We start from the raw sequence: 22,493 nt of genomic DNA, 5'->3' as shown, positions 1-22,493 counted from the left end.
TTATTTACCCAGAATGATGTCCTTGTGGAAATCTCCGTCACAGAAAGTGGTTGAGGCCAAAACTTTGAATGTTTTCAAGAAGGAGTTAGATATAGTTCTTAGGCATAAAGTGATCGAAACATATGGGAAGAAAGCAAGAACAGCTTGTGTGCTGGTTCGGATGATCAATCATGATCATATTGCGTTGTGGAGCAGGCTCAGAGGGCCTGCTCCACAACGCAACTGGCTTACGCCTCCTATTTTCTGTGTTTCTTAGCTGGACTTGATAATACAGAGGTGGAATTCTGATGTTAGTCCTGATTATTTCATTTGAATTGTTAACAGTTTGTTGCTTAGAAGTACAGAGTTTGAGTTTTGCTGAAAACGGACATGCTGTCAATGCCTTTCACCTTGCTGTCTTTAGGACGGACTCAAAGTTGCCATATTGCAATCATTTATACTGCATGAAAAGAGGGTGCAGATTGGTGATGAATCAACTGTGATTAGTTGAGGTGTTGTCATGAAGAATGTCCACTGCACTGTTATCCCCTGGTCTTCTGTTTTGTAAGTAATCTTACAAATAGGGCTGAGCCATTTTCTATCTGTGCAAGCCTCATGCCAAAATAGGACACATCAAAGCTATCAAATCATTGTACCAAATCAAAAATGAGCCCAAGGCTGACACTTTCCAATGTTGCACCTTTTTAAAAAATTAAACAAAATATTTTCCACGAATATTCTTCATGCAATGCCTTGACCATTCTGAGTCCATCTGATGACCAGTCAACACCTTTTTCTTTTGTCTTTTTTCACCAATAGCACCCATGCTGCTTTTTTCCCAACCAAACCAGGAGATACCTGGCTTGGCACCTGCTCTGCAACTCTGTCCAAATGAGGGGAATAGGGGATGGGAAATCATCAGGATCCCTGCTCTTGGTTACTAGGTGAAAGTGAGTGCGGCAGATGCTGAAGATTAGAGTCAAGAACGTGGTGCTGGAGTAACACAGTAGGTTAGGCAGCTTCCGAGGAGCAGGAAAATCAATGTTTCGGGCAAAAGCCGCTCATCAGGAATGAGGCTCGGAGCCTCGGGGATGGAGAGATAAACGGGAGGGGGGGGGGGGGGGTTGGGCGGGGGAAGGGGTGGATGTCAGGTCCTCGCTCCTCAAAAACCCATCCTCCCTGCAACCTGCGCCCACACCTCCCCCCTCGCCTCTGTCCAATGCCCAGAGGAGCCTTCCACATCCATCAAAATTTCACCTGCGCTTCCACACGTCATTTACTGTATCCATTGCTCCCGATGCGGTCTCCTCTACTTTGGGGAGACAGGGCGTCTACTCAAAGAACAACTGCGGGACGCCAGCACCGAACAACTGCGGGACGCCAGCACCAAACAACTGCACCACCCCGTGGCCAAACCCTTTAACTCCCCCTCCCACTCTGCTGAGGGCATGCAGGTCCCGGACCTCCTCCATTGCCATTCCTTACTACCCAATGCCTGCAGGAAGAACGCCTCATCTTCTGCCTCGGGACCCTCCAACCCCATGGCATCAATGTGGATTTCACTAGTTTCCTCATTCTACCCACCTCCTCCACCTTCCACCTTATGCCAGTTCCAGCCTTCCAGCTCAGCACCATCACGACCTGTCCCATCTGCCCATCTTCTTTCCCACCTGTCTGCACTACCCTCCCCTGCAACCTATCACCTTTATCCCCACCTCCGTCCACCTATTGCACTCTTAGCTACTTTCCTCCCATCCCCACCCCTCTCCCATTAATATCTCCACCCCTGAGGCTCCCAGCCGCGTTCCTGATGAACGGCTTTTGCCCGAAATGTCGATTTCCCTGCTCCTTGGATGCTGCCTGACCTGCTGTGCTTTTCCAGTACCACACTCTTTTTGCTCTTGGTTACTGTATAGTGAACACTGCTGGAAGGGTCAAGCTTAGGCAAAAACAGAAACTGGCCTGATGGATCTAATGCAAAGGCTGGATCATGAACTACACAAATGTACAGGCCCAACTGGAGGCCAGTGATATGTGTCAATGGTTCCTGACAGTGAAATGGTACTAGTAATCCATGACTATTTCAGTTAACCTCAACATGATTGGGAATGGAGTGGACTCTTATCTACCATATAGATGTCTGGTTATTTTGCAGTTCTACTAGACTGTATGTAATATGGTCTCCCTGAGGTTTTGCTGCATCCTAGCACATGGTAAGTCAATAACATCTCTTACACCAAAACAACTGATTGTAGTGCTGTAATAGCTTATACAAAGGCTGTACTTTATTTTTTAAAAAAATTAATTTAATCTAGGTTTGTAGCCTATTTATAGGTGACTTTTTTTTCTCTGATAAAATACAGGACTCGTGTTCAGAGGATGATTTATCTGCACAGGCAAGAAATAAAATACTTGCATTTCTGTTGTACCTCTTCACAACCTCAGTGTGTCACAATGGGTTTTACAACCAATTACTTAGAAGTACCTGGAAACTCACTATGAACGCTTTGATCAAGCGGGGTGGGTGGGAAAGAAGATGGGAAGATTGCACAAAGCCTATGCCCTAGTTGGAAGCCCAAAGGGTAGAGGTGCCATGGGGGCTTTGAAGGTAACCAGTATTTTAAATGAATGTGTTGAAGACATAGTGGGCATAAGCCAGTGAGGACTTGATGATGGACATAGGACATAGTGAGTACAGGATACAGGCCCCATGGTTTCAAAAGTTGAGAGTTTGTGGAGGGCAAAGAATGAGAAGCCAGTTAGTCTGTTGAAGAAATCAAGTCAAAAAATGACCGTATTGTGGATAAAAGCAAGATAGCAGAATGTCAGAGATCAGCAACATTGTGGAACTGCAAGTAGTAGTAGTGTTGGATGTGACTTGTGATTTAATCCGATCTAACCGGATGCCAGGTTTCATCCTGTTTGCTTCAGCCTGAGCTAGTTGCTGGAGCTGGATGCCAACAGCATATGGCTCTTATTTCTAATGCAAATAGAATTTTTTTTTGCAGTCAAATGACCAAAGTTGAGCTCTGTGTTCTAAGTGTGATCTAGTTATTCTGATTTGCCTGAATGTCATAGAATTCTATCACTTATGTAATTGCTTTTTCATATTGCGTGGGCATTGTACCTAGAGTGGCTTCTTTAAAGAGTTCATTGAAGTTTACTGTGGACATTAAAAAGCCTTGTTAAAAGATTTCCAGAGATTTGGTTTTAACTGCTTGCTTTGCTTTTGTCCCTCCTGGGGACAGTGACTGACGTGGAGAGCTCCTTGTTTCATCTAATGTAGTTTGAACAAGCTGTGCTCCAATTTTGCTAAGCAAACTCTCTATTTTGGCCCTGGATAAAATCTCTCTGTTCTTTTTAAACAGTGATTGAAAGAACATCTCAAGTTGGTATTTCTTGAGCAAGCCATGTCTGAGATTTCATGCTGACATAGCCATGCATGATTAGTGGTTTGATCACGTAACAGAGCCTGAGGGTAACTCACTGCAGAATATTATATGCTTTATCCTTTTTCCCTTTGAAAATAACCTTTAGCCAATTTTTTTTCTTGATAGCTGAATTTTGCAGAAAATTTTCTTCTCATCTTCCCTGAATTGTGTATGTGTGTTTGTTTTGAGGATATTTATAAAGCGAAGCAATTATAATTCTAGATTGTCAACTGTGTATGTTAACCAATTATTGCATTGTAATTGAACAAGTTTAGTTTTGATAGTAAATTAATATTTGTGTTTATTAAGAAACCAGGTTGTTAAATCTTATTGTTTAAAATCTGATGGGATAAAATATTTAATTTCATCCTGGTAAGTGGGGAAAGGTTTTTTATTTTATGTTGTGATCCATGGATTATTGGGACTAGAGCAACAGTGCATACCTCCAATCTGAGATATAACAGGAGAGAGAACCAGAGTTAACATTTTAGTTCAATGGTCTTTTACCACTGATCTGAAATGTGAACTCTGTTTCTACCTCTGCTGCCCGACCTGAGTATACAACATTTTCAGTTTTTATTTCTGTTTCCAACCATTCACAGTACTTTGCTTTCATGTTAATTCATTGTCTGTCAGGTTATCTAATTAAGCGACCTAAGTTCCTAATCATTAGCTCCAGTGTTCTTTTCTGTTGTCCACTTTTGCATTATCTTTTTGCAAGTGCTATTAGATCCTGTAATATTTAAAGTGCTGTTGATCTCCGTTTTGAGTATAATGCTGAAAACTTCCAGGGATCTAACTGATATGGATCTCTCATAATATATTAAGAAAATAACCTACACTCTAACGTTTTCTTATGTTAATGGTAAGTGTAAGGTGTTACATTCCAGAAACACGCAGATTGGTCAAACTGCTCAACTTTGAGCAAAGCACACTTTAAGTTTACACTACAGTTAAAGTACAGACAAAAGAAAAAGAAAAGAATTGGCTTAACTTTAACTGTATTGAAATGCTTAACAAAATAATTGATCTATTTATTGCTAATTAACTGTTCCCGTAAATGCAGCTTTGGCAGAGACAAATTCAATAAAATAGATTATCTCACAAGCAATTTTAGTAGCAGACAGAGAGCCCAAGCTTTGAGATGTAACAGAGAGAGGGATAAGAACTTCCACATCCAGCTTCAAGACCCCAGCAACTGCTGAAAGCTAACATTAAACATCCTGGTTCTGTGGGAGCTTGACCCCGCGCATTCAGGCTGCTTCTGTTGTTCCAACCTTTTTTGAAAAAAACCAAGGCTTCACCAGCTGTTTATTGGTTTTGAACAGATCACTCAGCACCTCTTTCTCTACTTTTCTTCATAGAAAAAGAATAAAACACACCTCTTAAAGCTGTAGTGCCATTATGTAATGAAAAACAATATTTCATGCCAACATATCGTGAACATGCTATCAGGTTTCCAGTCTTAAGAATAAGAATAGACCATTCAATAAGATTATGGCTGATGTGTATCTCTCATTCTCCGTGTCTGTTGATCCATTGTATAACAAATATTTATGGATCTAACATTTGAACAATTCAATTTGTCCACCATCTATTAGCCTTTTTGAAAGATGTTAAATGACAAAAACTGGACAATTCTGGAACTCTTCACATATAATATCTTATAATATGAATAAATCTTGCATTTCAACATATATATTTGATTAAGGTCAATAGATAAAATTAAATCCTGTTCTTTGCTTACATCTGATCTTTAGATTTGTGAGATGGCGTCTACTGAAAATGCAGATGCAGAAAATAAAGAAGTAAAACCAGCCAGCAATAAGACGCAATGCCCATTGAAAGTACTCTACTGTGGAAGTAAGTTTGTCAGAAAAAAAAATTTGTTTTATACATGTTATGCATTACAAGGTAACTATCTAAATGGAGTCCAAGTCCATACATTTAGTAACAAAAACAGAAGTAGCTGGAAAAGCTCAGCAAGTCTGGCAGCATCTGTGAAGAGAAATCTGAGTTAATGTTTCTGGTCTGGTGACCTTTCCTCACATTTAGTGGGAATTTTATTTCAATTAAAATCGCATTCCATAACATTTGCTGCCGCTGCTTATTAATTCCCCATATTTTCCAACTAGTTCATAATGAATTGATACCTTGTTCACCTATTCCTTCATTCCATTTCAGTCTCAAACATTATTATTCAAACATTCATTGGATGGTAACACATGCTGTATAGAACAAATGTAGTTAGAGGCTTCTTAGTTTTATACAACAGTTTATTGCAGCACAAAAAAATTATTTGTTCTACTGATTGTATCTGCCTTTTTAAAAATGAAAATACACTTTCTTCTCTTGTGGGAGGTGGGAATTACTGGCTGGCCAGCATTTATTGCCAGTCCTCGTGATTTCTGGTTATTTCTGCTATTTAACTCGTTATTCGTTCTGTGCGATGGGAACTCGTGTCTTACATCGTCCAGTAACCTGCAGCAGGCCCTCAACACTGGATTTGTACCTTAAATTTACCTGTCACAAAAAGGAACATTACAGGCATCCAGCTCCAACACAGAACTATGTGGATTGGTTGATTAGATTCATAAAGATATGAAAGATTTAGTCACAAAACATTCCGCCCTGTCTAAAATATCACTTGCCATCTAGTTTGCATCAAATGGTGTATTCAGTCATAACTGGATTCATGATAAGGTTTATGAGCTCAGATTTGTTTTGTTGTATTGGTTGGAGGAAGATTATGGAAACAGAAACAAGAATGGAAAAGATATTGCACACCTTAACAACTATTACATGAAGCAAATCAGAAGAAGAAACAAGATCTAGGCAGCTGTTTAACTCGTAATACAAAACAAACAAGTTGAATTGAACATGATGGTGCTCTAAGAAGTGAATGGTTTTTTTTTAAAATAAAGTACTGAATGCCAAAAACTTAATTTTTGAACCAAAACTTTGTGAATTGATCAATGGAATTTACATTAGCTTGCTAACAATATGGTTTGTTAGCAAGCCATCTAACCATGAGTTATTGATAGTCAGAGGTTTTAAAAAAAACATTATGGTCACAAAATTGATTGTTTTCACTGTTGGATACTAGCTTTTTTTCACATTGCTCTGCACCAGTTCTGAACAAAGTTTTTTAAAAGCTATAATTCTATGAAACTAAAGTATCCAGGAAGTTGACTGACTAAATCAGTAGTCTGCATGACCGAACCCTGAATTCAATATGGAGTTGAGGACTTTTTGTCTTTTAAAATGCATTTGCTGATAGAGTTTGTGTATTTATAGCATTTTATAGTCTTATTTAATAGACATGTATTGTTAAGTTTTCAGGCAATTTTAATTACTTTAATTATATGCAAATACTTTTAAGCTGTTTGCTTTTTTACTTGTTCTGAAATATCAGGAAATTAAGATTTTGGCTGAGGAAACAGGACAATAATAACAAGACTTATTTTTTCTTTCCTTTTTCTAGTCTGTTCGTTGCCAACAGAGGTAGGTGGTATTAATTACGTGAAATGAACATACCTTCTTGATAACGTTTTCCGCTTTTGTACTTCTCTTTTCATTCTACTTTGATTTAAATACATTGCATATCAGTTACTCGTTTGAGATTCATTTGAGATTCGCTTAATTTAAGTGCTATTTGTACATGGGACTTTACAGATTATGTATGTCACAGCTGTAATACATGCAGGGTAGAAAGTGAAGTATAAGTTCTTTTGAAGTCAATTCTTCACCCAATCTTTAAATTTAATGATAAAGTGAAAATTACTGCCTCAGGAATATTTAATGCTTAGTGTCATTGCATCTTATAGAAATTACTGACCTTCAGTTTTGTGCTCACTAAGCAGACATTCAGTTGGTGCCAGTTAAGGCACCTGTCAGTGAATCATTCTATGGTTAGTAACTCCGTCTTTAATATAGTTCTGAAAGGAGGGGCTCTTGTGGTGTAATGCCCACATACAAATCCCACTTGCTCCAAAGGTGTTTCATAACATCTCTGGACAAGTTTATTAGAAATTGTTTTACAGGTCAAAAGTGCCCTTATCATGAAGAATGCCAGTTAAATATTACAGTGTCTACCGGTGTTTAAGAGGAGGGATGGTTTAGTGGTATTATCGCTCAACTATTAATCCAGAAACCCAGAATAATGTTATGGGGACATGGGTTCGAATCCCAATATAGCAGATGGTGGAATTTGAATTCAATAAAAAAACAAAAAAAACCTAGAATTAAGAGTCGACTGACCATGAAACCATTGTCAATTGTCGAAAAAACCCACCTGGTTCGCCAATGTCCTTTAGGGAAGGAAATTTGCCATCCTTACCTAGTTTGGCATGCATGTGACTCCAGAGCCACAGCAATGCGGCTGAAATGGCCAAGCAAGTCACTCAGTTGAATCAATCACTGGAAACTCACAACAAAGAAATGAAACTGGATGGACCACTTGGCATTGACCTCGGACCCAGAAAATACAACGGCAAAAACACAAACTGCTCTGTCGACCGTGCCACATCCTCCGTACCAACATCTGGGGGCTAGTGCCAAAACTAGGAGAGCTGTCTCACAGACTAGTCAAGCAACAGCCTGACATAGTCATTCTTATGGAATCATACCTTACAGATGACATCTCAGACATCACCATTACCGTTCCTGGATATGTCTTGTCATTATCAGCAGGACAGACCCAACAGAGTGGAAGCACAGTAGCATGCAGTCGGGAGGGAGTTGCCCTGAGAGTCCTTGACATTGACTCCGGACTCCATGAAGTCTCATGATTTCAGGCTAAACATAGTCAAGGAAACCTCTTACTGGTTACCACGTACTGTCCTCCTTTGGCTGATGAATCAGTACTCCTCCATGTTGAACAACATTTGGAGGAAGCACTCAGGGTGACAAGTGCATAAAATGTACTCTAGGTGGGGGATTTCAATGTCCACCATCAAGAGTGGCTTGGCAGCAGCGTTATTGATTGAGCTGGTCAGGTTCTAAAGGATACAACTGCTAGACTGGGTCTGCGGCAGGTGGTGAAGGAACCTACAAAAGGGAAAAACATACTTGACCTCATCTGTACTAATCTGCAGGCTGCAGAAGCATCTGTCCATGATAGTACAGGTAAAAGTGACCACTGCACTGTCCTTGTGGAGACAAAGTCCAGCCTTCACATGGAGAATAACCTGCATTGTGTTGTCTGGCTCTAAATGGGACAGACTTCGAACCAATCTAACAGCTAATGACGCTCGGGCCATCAACAGCAGCAGAACTGTAATCCAGCACAACCTGCAACCTTATGGCCTGGCATATTCCCTACTTAACCATTACCATCAAGCCAGGGGATCAACTCTGGTTCAGTGGAGAGTGCAGGAGGGCATGCCAGGAGCAGCATCAGGCAAAGCTAAAAATGAGGTGTCAGCCTCGTGAAGCTACCAAACAGGACTACTTGCATATCAAATGGCATAAACAGCAAGTGATAGACCGAGCTAAGTGATCCCACAATCAACGGATCAGATCTAAGCTCTGCAGTCCTTCCATATCCAATTGTGAATGATGGTGGACAGTTAAACAACTCACTGCAGGAGGAGGCTGCACATATATTCCCATCCTCAATGACGGAAAAGCCCAGCACATCGGTACAAAAGGTAAGGCTGATGCATTTGCAACAATCTTCAGTCAGAAGTGCCTAGTGAATAATCCATCTCAGGGTCCTCCAGTGGTCCCCAGCATCACAGATACCAGACTCCAGCCAGTTCAATTTGCTCCACGTGATATCAAGAAATAGCTGGATGCACTGGATACTGCAAAGGCAATGGGCTCTGATAACTTTCAGGCAATAGTACTGAAGACTCTTGCTCCAGAACTTGCCGCTCCCCTAGCCAAGCTCTTTCAGTACAGTTGCAACACTGGCATCTACCTGACAATGTGGAAAATTGCCCAGGTATGTCCTGTACACAAAAAGCAGGACACATCCAACCCGGCCAATTACCGCCCAATCAGTCTACTCTCCATCATCTGTAAAGTGATGGAAGGGGTCATCACCAGTGCTATCAAGCAGCACCTGCTCAGTAATGCCCAGTTTAGGTTTCGCCAGGGTCACTCAGCTCCTGATCTCATTATAGCCTTGGTTCAAACCTGGACAAAAGAGCTGAATTCCAAAGGTGAGGTGACAGTGACAGCCCTTGACATCAAGGCTGCATTTGACCGAGTATGGCAAGAAGGAACTCTGACAAAACTGGAATCAATGGGTATCAGGGGGCAAAATCCTGGAATTCCCTCCCTATGAGCATTGTAGTCAACCCACAGCAAGTGGACTGCAGTGATTCAAGAAGGCAACTCACCACCAACCACCGCCTTCTCAAGGACAAATAGGGATGTGCTATCAATGCTGGCAAGCCAGCAACACCCAAGTCCCACAAATGAATTTTAAAAAATAACAGCTACTTTCGAGTTGGAATATTTAGAGACTAGCATTCAAGACAGGAAAAAGAAAATATAGCTTGTTTAAAGACAATCATAGATGTTGCACCTTCATCAGCCAGATCTTCCATTCAATATTTGCGTATCAACTTTGTATTGTGTGTAGGGAATTTGAAACGTTGAGTCTTTGTGGAAGAAGGCGAATTGTACTTTTTCAAATATCTCTATTTTAAGTTACCAAGATTTTGGGGTGCAGGTGTTTACCATTCAAGCTATTCCGTTGTACTCTCAACACCTTTTTATACTTTACAAATGTTCAGTTTTAATAAACTTGAGATTTGTGTATGTATAAATTGTATTTTAACCCAACCCAAGTATATAGAGTCATAGCGATGTACAGCATGGAAACAGACCCTTCGGTCCAACCCGTCCATGCCAACCAGATATCCCAACCCAATCTAGTCCCACCTTCCAGTACCTGGCCCATATCCCTCCAAACCTTTCCTATTCATCTACCCATCCAAATGCTCCTTAAATGTTGCAATTGTACAAGCCTCCACCACATTCTCTGGCAGCTCATTCCATACACGTACCACCCTCTGCGTGAAAAAGTTGCCCCTTAGGTCTCTTTTATATCTTTCCTCTCTCATGCTAAACCTATGCCCTCTAGTTCTGGACTCCCCGACCCCAGGGAAAAGACTTTGCCTATTGATCCTATCCATGCCCCTCATATTATTGTTTATATCCCAATCAGAAGAGGCAATAGCACTTACTTCATTGCTGGCTGGGCCAGCATTTATTGTCAAACCCTAATTGTCTTTGAGCTACCTCTCAAACAGCAACAATCCACTTGGTTTGGTAGCCCACAATGCTGTTGAGCAAGGGGTTCCAGAATTCTGACCAAGTGACACTGCAAGAATTATGATTTATTTCTAAGTCAGGATGGTGAGTAGCTCAGAGGAGAACTTGCAGTTAGTGGTGTTCCCATGTTTTTACTGTCCTTGTCCTTCTCGATGGTAGTAGTTGTGGGCTTGGAAAGTGCTGTCTAAGGAGCTTTAGAGAATTTCTGCAATGCATCTTGTAGATGATACATGTCGCTGCTGCTGAGTGTCAGCGATGGAGGGACTGAATGTCAGTGTGGTGTTAATTCAGCAGTCTGCTTTGTCAAGGATGGAATCAAACTACTCAAGTGTTGTTGGAGCTGCTGTCATGCCTGGAGAGTATTACATCAAACTCCTAACTAGTGCTTTGTAGATGGTGGACAGATATTTGGGAGTCATAAGGCAAATTGCTTACTGCAGGACTCCTACCCGCTGACCTCTTGTAACTAGTTCAGTTTCTGGTCAATAATCTCTTCATGATATTGATAGTGGGGGTTTCAGTGAAGGTAGTGCTGTATACCATGGAGTGTTTGTTAGATTCTCTCCCTTATTGGAGATGGTCATTGCCTGGCATTTGTGTGGCACACATGTTACTTGCCACTTTTCACCCTAATGTTGGATGCATTTGAAAATGGCTTACATCAGTGTCTGAGGAGTTGCAAATGGTGCTGAACATTGTGCAGGCATCAATGAATATCCCCACTTCAGATCTTATAATGGAGAGAAAGTCCATTGATGGTTGGGCCCAAGGCACTATCCTGAGGAAATGGCCTGGAATTCAGATAACTGACCTCCAACAACCACAACCATCTTCCTTTAGGCTGGGTATGACTCCAATCAACAGAGAGTTCCCTCGATCCCCATTGATTTGATTTTGCTCGGATTTCTTGATGCCACACTCTGCAGCCGTGATGTCAAGGGCAGTCGCTTTCATTTCACCTCTGGAATTTGGCTGTTTTGTCCATTTGTTTGAACCAAGGCAATAATGAGGTCAGGAGTTGAATGACATTACCTTAATTAAACATCAGTAAACAGCTTATTGTTGAGCCACTGCCACAGACTGTCCACAGCTTTCATTGAGAATAGGCTGGTTTGGATTTGTCCTGCATCTTGTGTACAGGGCAATTTACTACATTGCCAGCTGGATGTCAGTGTTGTATCTATGCTAACAGTTTAATTAGTTGCAATTAGTTCTGGAACAGTACTACTATTGCTGAAATGATGTCAGGGTCATAACATTTGCAGTTCCAGTTCCTTTAGCTGTGCTTGATATCATGTGGTGTGAATCGAATTGGCTGAAGACAGTGATTCTGGGCACCCGGGGAGAAGACCAACATCTAGTGTCCATGTAGGAGGACTTCTGGCTGAATGTGCTCAAATGCCTTTTCTTTCGCACTGATAATGTTGGGTTTGCTTCATTGAGGACGGTGATATTTCTGGAGATTCACCCTCCAGCGAATTGATTAATTGTCCACCATCTTCTGCAAGTTCCTCACCAAGCCATTCACCATCTGAACTTGAAACTATATCCCCATTCATTCAGTGTTGTTAAGCCAAAATCCTGGTACTCCTGCCTTGACAGCATTGTAGGTGTACCTACATCACATGGAGTATAGTGGTTCAAGGAGGCAGATTATCATCATTTTCTGAAGGTCAATTAGTGTCGTCAATAAATGCTGTCTCAGTCAGTGATGCGCACATCCCTTTTTACAAAAATTGCAACCACTGCAGCTTTCTAATTATATTTTGTTTAATTCACAACACATTGTTACCAGGTTAATTAATTTTGATGTTTATTATCTCTTCCACTAGAGGGCAGCAATGTACCTTGTAAAACTATTTTCTAACCAACCTGCTCAGATGTTATTATATACCTCTTGACCAGGCAGGACTTGAACCTGGGCCTCCTGGCTCAAAGATAGCAGGCACCACAAGAGCCACTTTTTAAATCTTGGACCACTGGGTAGTAGCAGGTCATGTGGGATCTTATTGAAAACAACAGTGGAGATCACAGCAAGTCAGACAGCATCTTTGGAAAGAGAGCAAGTAGAGATTGTAACTGCTTTGAACATGGAATCGTCAGTGTGACTCAAACTGAGATGATCGATATTTGTTCTTTGAGTAATTACTTATGTGTGCTTTGTTACAGTATTGTGAATACATGCCCCAGTATACCAAGTGCAGACAGTGGCTGGAAAAGAATTGCCCAGAGGAATTTGCAAAACTCAGTATAGGTAACAAAAAAATCTTCCATAACATTTTTCAGTCTTGAGGACCAATGCTTTAAGGATGCAAAACTACACAATGAAGTTCATGTTGCAAATTTGATACATTAAAGTTCACTCTGAACAAACTATCTGCAGTCACGATTGTATGTTGTTTGAGCTTTTAAAAGAAAATATTGATGTAAATGGCAGATATGAAAAAATGCAGCTTATCTATTGACTTAGTTGTTCTGACGTAATGCATTTGAGCATCATGATGTGCTGTGCAGTGCAGCACCCCCGTTTCCCCCAACAATCCAGAGCCATGTAATTTCTTGTTTTTTTTAATTGCCAAGAGTTTGTATTAAAACAATCTCCGCTATTACTTAAGAATATGTCATTTCAATCCTGGTGCCTCATAAGTGGTGCATGCAAACACAGGATGTTTGCATAACTTAGTGAATATTGCACTTCTGATTCAGAATAACTCTTCTTTGTTTTCTGTGTATAATACTGTGAAGACTAATATTAATTGTTCAGAAATCATCTGGTCACTTGTCAGGGAAAGTTTCTTCAAGTGTTGCTAATGGAATTAACTGTGAATGCTGTCTTTAATCTGACCGCAAGATTGAAACTTTGCTGGTGTATGTTTCACAGTACTTCCTGCCAGGAAATCTTTTGTCATCAAATTCTTCTTTCTTAGTTCATTCTCATGCATCCATGGTAGTTCACCTGCAACCACTCTGTTCCATCTGTCATCCACCTTGTTATGGACTAGGCCAGACCAGTCAAAACGTTCTTAACTGTGTAGCCCGGGCCATAACTTTGCAATTTGTTTCAGTAAGTGTACAGTGAAATTTACCTGGAGTAAGGTTGACTACTAGATTTTAAAGCACACAAAAATTTATTCACATTACAGAATGAAACACAAAGAACAAAATGAAGAACGCCTCCAGAACTCCATCTATCCAAACTAGTCCCGAATATACACAACAGTCCCAATAAGCAAACTCCCTTGAAAAACCGGTATAAATGGAACACATGTTTACAGGTTGAAGTTGAAGGGCAGAAAGAGAGTTTCCACACAGCTCAGTGTTGAACTCTTCACTAGTTCAAGACTGAACTAAACTGCTCAGCTAGGGAGCTGACCACTCCCCTTTCATTATACAGGTCACTTTGAAAACATGACCACTTTGGCTTGAAGTCTCCTCTGTTTACATGTAAACAAAAGGTCTCTCAAAATCATTTCAATCTCTGTACCAAACCAGACTGATCAGAGCCCGGCCTGGTTTATTGCCCCTCTGAAAAAAATCAAGGACAGAGTCTCCTTGTGTCAAGGAACAGATTTGAGAAAAAAAAGGGGCTAGCTTTGTGACACCTTCCCCCCCCCCCCCCCCCCCCCAAAAGAAAAGTATGAACCATCAATACCAAATGATGGCTTCATTTTTAACCCTTCAAAGCCCAGTTAGTAGTCTAAACACACACATCCACTATACTAATTATAAACATGCACAATCACATGCAAATTCAGGCAGCGGTATACCCGCCACCAAACGCCTCCGTATCGCATTTGAGTCTTGATAACGCATTGGCAATCACATTTTTGTGACCTGCTGCATGCACAATTGTCGAACCAAAGGGCTGCACTGACAAGCTACATCTAAACAGTCTGGCATTTTTGTCCTTAAATTTTTCCACAAATGTCAATGGGTTGTGATCAGTTTATACGATTGTCTCCGGTGCATTGTTGGTAATATAAACACTGAAATATTGTAAGGCCAACACAAGCTTAAAGTCTCTTTCTCCACCACTGAATATTTCTGTTGATGAATGTTCAACTTCCTGGAAAAATACCCAATGGATCTTTCTATTCCCTCGTCATCCTCCTGCAGGAGCACTGCACCAACACCCACATCACTGGCATCGATAGCCACCTTGAAAGGCTTCGTGTAATCCAAGGTGGCTAATACTGGGCAGTGGTTAACACAGATTTTAGGCTGTTGAATGCCTTTTGACAGTCCGCTGACCACTGAAATTACTTGTCCTTTTTTTGACAATTCAATGAGTGGAGCAGCCACACTGCAAGAGTTCGGCACAAACTTTCAGTAAAATCCACTCAATCCCAGGAACCATAGTACTGCTTTTTTGTTGACGGTGTGGGAAATTCCCCAATTACTTTCGATTTTGCATCTCATAGGGCCATTTGTTCATGTCCAATAATATGGCCCAGGAAGGTGATTTCAGATTTGGCAAATTCACTTTTAGCTCGGTTTACCACCAAGCCTGCCTTCCACAGTCGAACAAGTCCAATTAAATGCTGTAAATGTTCCTTCCATGAGTAACTGAAAATAACCAGGTCACCAATATACACTACACAGTTAGGTATTCCGGCAATGACCTCGGTAGTCAGTCTTTGAAATGTGGCTGGAGCATTTTTCATACCAAATGGCATGACTTTGAACTGATATTGTCGGCACGATGGCACAGTGGTTAGCACTGTTGCCTCACAGCGCCAGAGACCCGGGTTCAATTCCCGCCTCAGGCGACTCTCTGTGTAGAGTTTGCACATCTTCCCTGTGTCTGCGTGGGTTTCCTCCCACAGTCCAAAAATGAGCTGGTTAGGTGAATTGGCCTGCTAAATTGTCCGTAGCGTTAGGTGAAGGGGTAAATGTAGGGGAATGGGTCTGGGTGGGTTGCGCTTCGGCGGGTCGGTGTGGACTTGTTGGGCCGAAGGGCCTGTTTCTACGCTGTAAGTAATCTAATCTAATCTGATATAGGAGAAAGTGAGGACTGCAGATGCTGGAGATCAGAGTTGAGAGTGTGTTGCCAGGAAAGCACGGCAGGTCAGGCAGTATCCATAACTGAGAAAGAGATAGGTGGATGAAGGTGATGGATGCTGCCTGACCTGTGCTTTCCCAGCAACACACTCTCAACTTTGAACTGATATAGTCCATTTGCTGTTACGAAAACAGAAATTGCCTTTGCTGCCTCTAACAGAGGTACTTGCCAGTAGGCTCTCAGCAAGTCCTACTTAGAAATGTAAGTTGCTTGTCCCACTTTTTCAACACGGTCCTCCAATCATGGAATTGGATATGCATCAGTATTTGTAACGCCGTTGACTTTGCAATAGTCTACACATAACCGTTGGGTACCATCTGGGTTTGGCACCATGACTATAGGTGAGCTCCAGTCGCTAACTCACTTTGATTATGCCATCTTGGAGCATGCGCTCTATCACCTTCTGAACCTGAGCCAACTTTAGAGGGTTATGTCTGTAAGGATGTTGCTTCATCGGAACAGCATCTCCTATATCTACATCATGCACAATTAGGTTAGTACTTCCCAGTTTATCTCCGCCATCTCCCCATGTGATAGCAATAACTCTTCCGGGTCTTTTCAATTTTCTTGTGGAAGATAACTCAATAATTTATCCCAATTTTTGACAACTTCCTCATTGTCCAATTTGATTTGAGGAATGTCCAATTCAGAATCCTCGGAACTTGGTTCTTCCCTCTGTGCTGTAATCATGAGCACCTTCTCCTCTTGCTTTCCTTCCCTATCAAAATACCTTTTGAGCATATTCACATGACACACTCTATGAGATATCTTCCTGTCTGGAGTCCTTATCAAGTAGTTCACCACATTCAATTTCTTCTCAATTTGATAAGGTCCACTAAACCTGGCTTTTAAAGGTTCACCTGTCATTGGAAGTAACGCCAATACCTTAACCCCACGTGCAAGATTGCAAATTTGTGATTTCTTATTCACTATTGTGTGCTGTGATACTTTTAAATGCCATCTAGCCAACTCTTCAGCTTTATTTAATCATTCCCTAACATTTGACACTTAGAATTCAGAGACTACACACTTAGTCTAACTTATTAATTTCTCCTTAATCAATTTTAATGGTCCACTTACTTCGTGCCCAAAAATTAATTCAAATGGACTGAATTTGGTTGATTCATTCAGTGTGTCTCTGATTGCAAAACATACAAACAGAATTCCTTTATCCCAATCATCTGGATAATCCTGACCATAAGCCCTCAACATGGTCTTTAGTGTTTGATGCCATCTCTCTAGCACTCCCTGCGATTCTGGATGGTAAGCAGCAGATTTGAATTGCTTTATTCCCAAGTTATCCATAACCTCCTTGAATAGTTCGGATGTGAAATGTGATCCTTGATCTGACTGGATCTCTATTGACAGTCTGTATCTAGTAAAAATTTAAGTAATTCTTCTACAACCCTTTTAGCTGTGATGTTTCGTAATGGGGAATTGCCTCTGGAAATCTAGTCGACACATCCATTATTGTTAATAAATACTTATTCCCACTTTTTGTTTGATGTAGGGGACCTATGCAATCAATTAAAACTCATGTGAAAGATTCCTCAAATGCTGAAATAGATAGTAAAGGTGCAGGTTTTATTACTATCTGTGGTTTTCCAATTAGCTGACATGTATGACACGTCTGGCAAAATTCAACAACATCCTTGTGTAGTCCAGGCCAGTAAAAATGTCTTTGTGTTTTAGCCTGTGTTTTCCTCACTACTAAATGACCTCCAAGTGCTAGCTCATGTACCACTCTCAGCACTTCCTTTCTATACCCTACTGACAAAACAATTTGATGAGTCTCTGCCCATTTCTCATCTGCTTGAATGTGTGATGGTCTCTATTTCCTCATTAAGACATCATCTGAAGACATTAAGAAATAATAACACAAGGAATGCATTCACTTTCCTTCCCTGTAAATGCCTTTAGTGGGTGGCACAGTGGTTAGCATTGCTGCCTCACAGCGCCAGAGACCCGGGTTCAATTCCCACCTCAGGCGACTGACTGTGTGGAGTTTGCACATTCTCCCCGTGTCTGCGTGGGTTTCCTCCGGGTGCTCCGGTTTCCTCCCACAGTCCAAAAATGTGCAGGTTAGGTGAATTGGCCATGCTAAATTGGCTGTAGTGTTAGGTGCAGGGGTAAATGTAGGGGAATGGGTCTGGGTGGGTGCGCTTTGGCGGGTCGGTGTGGACTTGTTGGGCCGAAGGGCCTGTTTCCACACTGTAAGTAATCTAATCTAATCTGATAACTGTGTTAAGTTCTCATCTTTTTGCTGTATTTCAATCATTTTAGCAGAGTTAACGATACTTGCATGTTTACCGATTTGCTCCTTCTCTGTTCCACTTACCTGATCAAAGAAAGTTTCTGATAAAGCTACATCAGCTTTCTTATCTGTGCGTTTTGTTCCATCCTGCATTAGCTTGTGCCTCTGTGATCTTGTGATCACGCAATCAGGGAAAATTCTTCATGATTAGATTAGATTACATTACAGTGTAGAAACAGGCCCTTCGGCCCAACAAGTCCACACCGACCCGCCGAAGCGAAACCCACCCATACCCCTACCCCTACATTTACCCCTTACCTAACACTACGGGCAATTTAGCATGGCCAATTCACCTGACCCTGCACATCTTTTGGACTGTGGGAGGAAACCGGAGCACCCGGAGGAAACCCACACAGACACGGGGAGAACGTGCAAACTCCACACAGTCAGTCGCCTGAGGCGGGAATTGAACCCGGGTCTACAGGCGCTGTGAGGCAGCAGTGCTAACCACTGTGCCACCGTGCCGCCCATTCCTGGATAAACATTCTCCATATCTTAAGTTGCGTGCATCTCCACTTACTTTTCAACTAAAGTTGGCAGCACGCCTACTGGTGAATCAGCTATATCATTTGCAAGGACAAATTGTATTCCTGGAGGTGAGAGTTTGTCCAGTACTCCTACAACAAATTCTCCACTTCTGTCTGGACTCTCTAGCCTCACTTTACATAATTGAACACTTTTTATGTCACCATGAATTCCTGTTACCTTTTCTGGCAATAGTACCTCAGGAGTGTATATGTCCACATCCTTCAGCATTACAGACTGAGAGGATCCTGTGTCCCTTAATATTGTAACCTCCTTAACTACTACTCCTGGCCTGCATGAATAAACTTTATCCTTGCATGTATATTTTTTAAGCAGATCTGGCACTTCCCTTGTGCTTGTTGTTACTAGTCCAACAAAACGCCCAGGTTTGTCTTGTTTTCCTACATCTGGCTTTCTCCTAGCCCACCAACACTGTGGTTTTGTGTGGCCCACTTTATTACAATGAAAACACCGGAGCTTTTTAATTTCTTTGCCTCAAGGGTTTCTTTTTTACCCTGTGGTAAGTTCTCCTTATGATCTTCACTGAGATCTCCCTTTCCCTTTCCACGTGAGGATTTTTCTTTGCCCCAGTTTCTATACCTCATGGACTGAAATTAATTCTGGAAGCTGAACTGAGTTTTATGGACCAGCTCATAATCATCAGCCACCTCAGCTGCGAACTTTGCTGTTTTAACTCTGCTCTTCCACATGAGTTCGCATTACTTCAGGCAGTGAATTTTTGAATGCTTCGAAAATGATTACCTCTCGAAGGGCATCGTAGGTTTGCTCGATTTTTAAAAGTCTTAACCATCAATTGAAATTACTCTGTTTGACCCTTTCAAACTCAAAGTAGGTTTAACCAGGGTCTGTCCTTAGCTTCCTGAAACGTTGTCTGTAGGCTTCTGGTACAAGTTCATATGCACTTAAATGGGTTTTTTCACCACCTCATACTCCCCAGATACCTTCTGTGATAGTGATGCGAATACCTCACTAGCCCTACCTACAAATTTTGTTTGGATCAACAAAATCCACAGTGCCACTGGCAACTGCATTTGTTTAGACCTTTTCAAATGAGATGAAAAAGGCTTCCACATCCTTCTCATCAAATTTACGCAATGCTTGAACATACTTACTTACAATTTCTCACTAGGCTTCTGACTGCCAGGGGCTTGCTCATCCTCACTAGGCCTACCCTCAGCCTTTATCTCCAGCCTTTTATGCTGACTTTCCTTTTTAAGTGTCCGTTTTTGAAGTTCAAACACTCTCTTTTTCTTTCTGTGCTCTCTCTCTTTTTCCCTTTCTTCTGCTACTCTCTCTTTCTCTCTGTTCTGCTTTTATTTGTAACTCAAACTGTTTCATTTCTGTTGTCCTTTCCTTATCTCTTGCCTTTAACCCAAGCTGTTCTTTTGCAATTGAATTCTTGCCATCTTTATAGATTCTGATGGTTTCTCCAACAAGTTTAAATGCTGAGCTACTGCTATAATTAACACTCCTTTCCGTATAGAAGCAGGCAGTTCCAATTCCAGCCTCTCTGCTAATTCCTGCAACTTGGTCTTATTTACTTGTTGCAAAACTTCCAGAGTCACCGCATCCACATCCAGAAAACCTTTGGTGACTGAAAGAGCCATTCCTATCCCAAGCTTTGTCTACCCAACCAACCAACACCCGAAATAAAGACACTAGCACCTACCACAAAGAGCTCCCATTCTGTTATGGACTAGGCCAGATTGCTCAAAACATTCTTCAGCAGGCAGCCTAGAGCATAACTTTGCAATTTGATTTGGTAAGTGTACAGTGAAAATAACATCGAGTAAGTTAGCTAGGTTGACTACTAGATTTTAAAGCACACAAAAATTTATTCACATTACAGAATGAAACACAAAGAACAAAATGAAGAACGCCTCCAGAACTCCATCTATCCAAACTAGCCTTAATTATGCTGTCCCGAATATACACAACAGTCCCAATAAGCCCAACTCCCTTGAAAAACCAGTATAAATGGAACACATGCTTACAGGTTGAAGTTGAAGGGCAGAAAGAAAGAAAGAGAGAGAGAGAGAGTTTCCACACAGCTCACTGTTGAACTCCTCACCAGTTCAGGACTGAACTAAACTGCTCAGCTAGAGAGCTGACCACTCCCTTTCATTATACAGGTCACTTCTAAAACATGTCCACTTTGTCCTGAAGTCTCATCTATTTACATATAAACAAAAGGCCTCTCAAAATGCTTTTCATCCCTGATTGGAGCCTGGCCTGGTTTATTACCCCTCTGAAAAAAATCAAGGACAGAGTCTCCTTGAGCCAAGGAACGGATTTTAGAAAAAAAAAAGGGACTAGCTTTGTGACAACCCTCACCTCGGTTTGTCCATCTTTCTACTGCCCTTTGCCTTCCAGAAAAGATCTCTGTAGATTTTCAGATGTGATCAAATAGCAGAAATACTCACACATTCTTTTCTGGATGTTTTTTAGCTCTTGCAATTTCAATACCTATGTGCTTATTTGAACTTGCATATTAGCATTCACATTTCAGAGGTCTTTATGCAAACATAGGTATTAGGAGTAGAGTAGGCCACTCAGCACCTCAAGCTTGCTCACCCATTCAATAAGATCATGGCTGATTTGATTACTCCACGTTCCTTTCACCTCTTGTTTATCAAGAATCTATCTCCCTCTTCCTAAAAGAAATTCAAAGAGTTCTCTTCCATTGCCTTTGAAGAAAGACATCCTTTACATATGTACCCTGTTGCATTGAATCAACTCACCTCATAATGCTCTAAACCCCAGTTGGTACAGGTATTGTCCTACATTTCATAACACAAACTGCCTATTCCATGCATTAGTGCAGTATGCCTACTCTGAACTGCTGCCAATGCATTTGCATAGTTCCTTAGAAAAAGAAGACAAATAGATGTGATCTCACCAATGCCTGTATGCTGAAATATAAATTCCCTTTGTACTGAACAATAACTTTATATTAGCTTTCCTAATCACTTTGTGTACCTGTGGTCATATACAAGGACACCTAGATCTCTCTGCATCTGAATTCTGGAATCCTTTACCTGTTTACCAATTTTTTTTTATTCACCCCGTCAAAATAGAAAGTGTCATATTTTCGCATAGTATTCTCCATCTGCCGTGTCTTTGCCCTCTCATTTCACCTATCTATATCTCTTTTGCAGCCTCCTTATTTCCACTTCAATACAGCTTTCCTATATATATTTGTATCATTAGCAAGTTTAGCAATCATAACTTCGGCCATTTCATCCAACTATTTTACTTAAATTGTAAAAAATTGAGGAAATAGCACTAAACTCTGGCTCATTGCCTGCTACAACTTGCCAGCCAGAAAATGACTCATTTTTGCCTACTTTTTTAAATTCACGGAATGTGGACGTCTCTGGCTGGGCCACCATTAATTGCCCAGATGGAAAGTTAAGAGTCAGTCACATAGCTGTGGGTCTGGAATCACATGTAGGCCAGACCAGGTAAAGATGACAGACCTCCTTCCCTAAAGGACATTAGTGAATGAGATGGGTTTTTCCAACAATTGGCAATGGTTTCATGGTGATCATTAGACCCTTAATTCTAGGTTCTTTATTTAATTCAAATTCCACCATCTGTCAGACAAGATTTGAACTAAGGTCTTAAGAACACGAGCTGAGTTTCTGGATTGAAAATCTAGCAATACTGCAAGGCCATTGCCACCAGCATACTATTTCCTATTAGTCAACCAATCTTTTATCTATGCTAATATGTCAAACCCTACACCATAAGTTCTTATTTTATCTCATGCCTCTGGATATCGAAGTACAGTCCCCCTTTATTCACAGCATATTACTTATTCAAAGAACTCCGACAAGTTAGTTAAATATGATTTTCTTTTCACAGCATCATG

General features: G+C 41.2%; 1 protein-coding gene across 4 annotated transcripts in view; it reads left to right on the top strand.

The window, feature by feature from the left end:
- Positions 1–22,493, top strand: part of denr (density-regulated protein) — a 38,058-nt gene that overhangs the window by 510 nt on the left and 15,055 nt on the right. For 2 of the 4 annotated variants that reach the window (XM_088000057.1, XM_043715778.2), the window contains exons 2-5: positions 2,135–2,192; positions 5,171–5,273; positions 6,895–6,914; positions 12,867–12,951. In XM_088000057.1, the coding sequence (XP_087856183.1) occupies positions 2,190–2,192; positions 5,171–5,273; positions 6,895–6,914; positions 12,867–12,951 (211 nt within the window). In that variant the 5' untranslated portion in view covers positions 2,135–2,189. The remainder of the gene's footprint in view (positions 1–2,134; positions 2,193–5,170; positions 5,274–6,894; positions 6,915–12,866; positions 12,952–22,493) is intronic. The other 2 variants (XM_043715779.2, XM_043715780.2) reach the window with 1 other exon arrangement.

The sequence above is a fragment of the Chiloscyllium plagiosum genome, unplaced genomic scaffold (assembly GCF_037043375.1).
Source record: "Chiloscyllium plagiosum isolate Xiang-an unplaced genomic scaffold, Cpla_swu_hap1 HiC_scaffold_24, whole genome shotgun sequence".
NCBI classification, from domain to species: domain Eukaryota; kingdom Metazoa; phylum Chordata; class Chondrichthyes; order Orectolobiformes; family Hemiscylliidae; genus Chiloscyllium; species Chiloscyllium plagiosum.
Note: the sequence above shows the minus strand (reverse complement) of the source record. Positions and strands in the feature narration are given on the sequence as shown.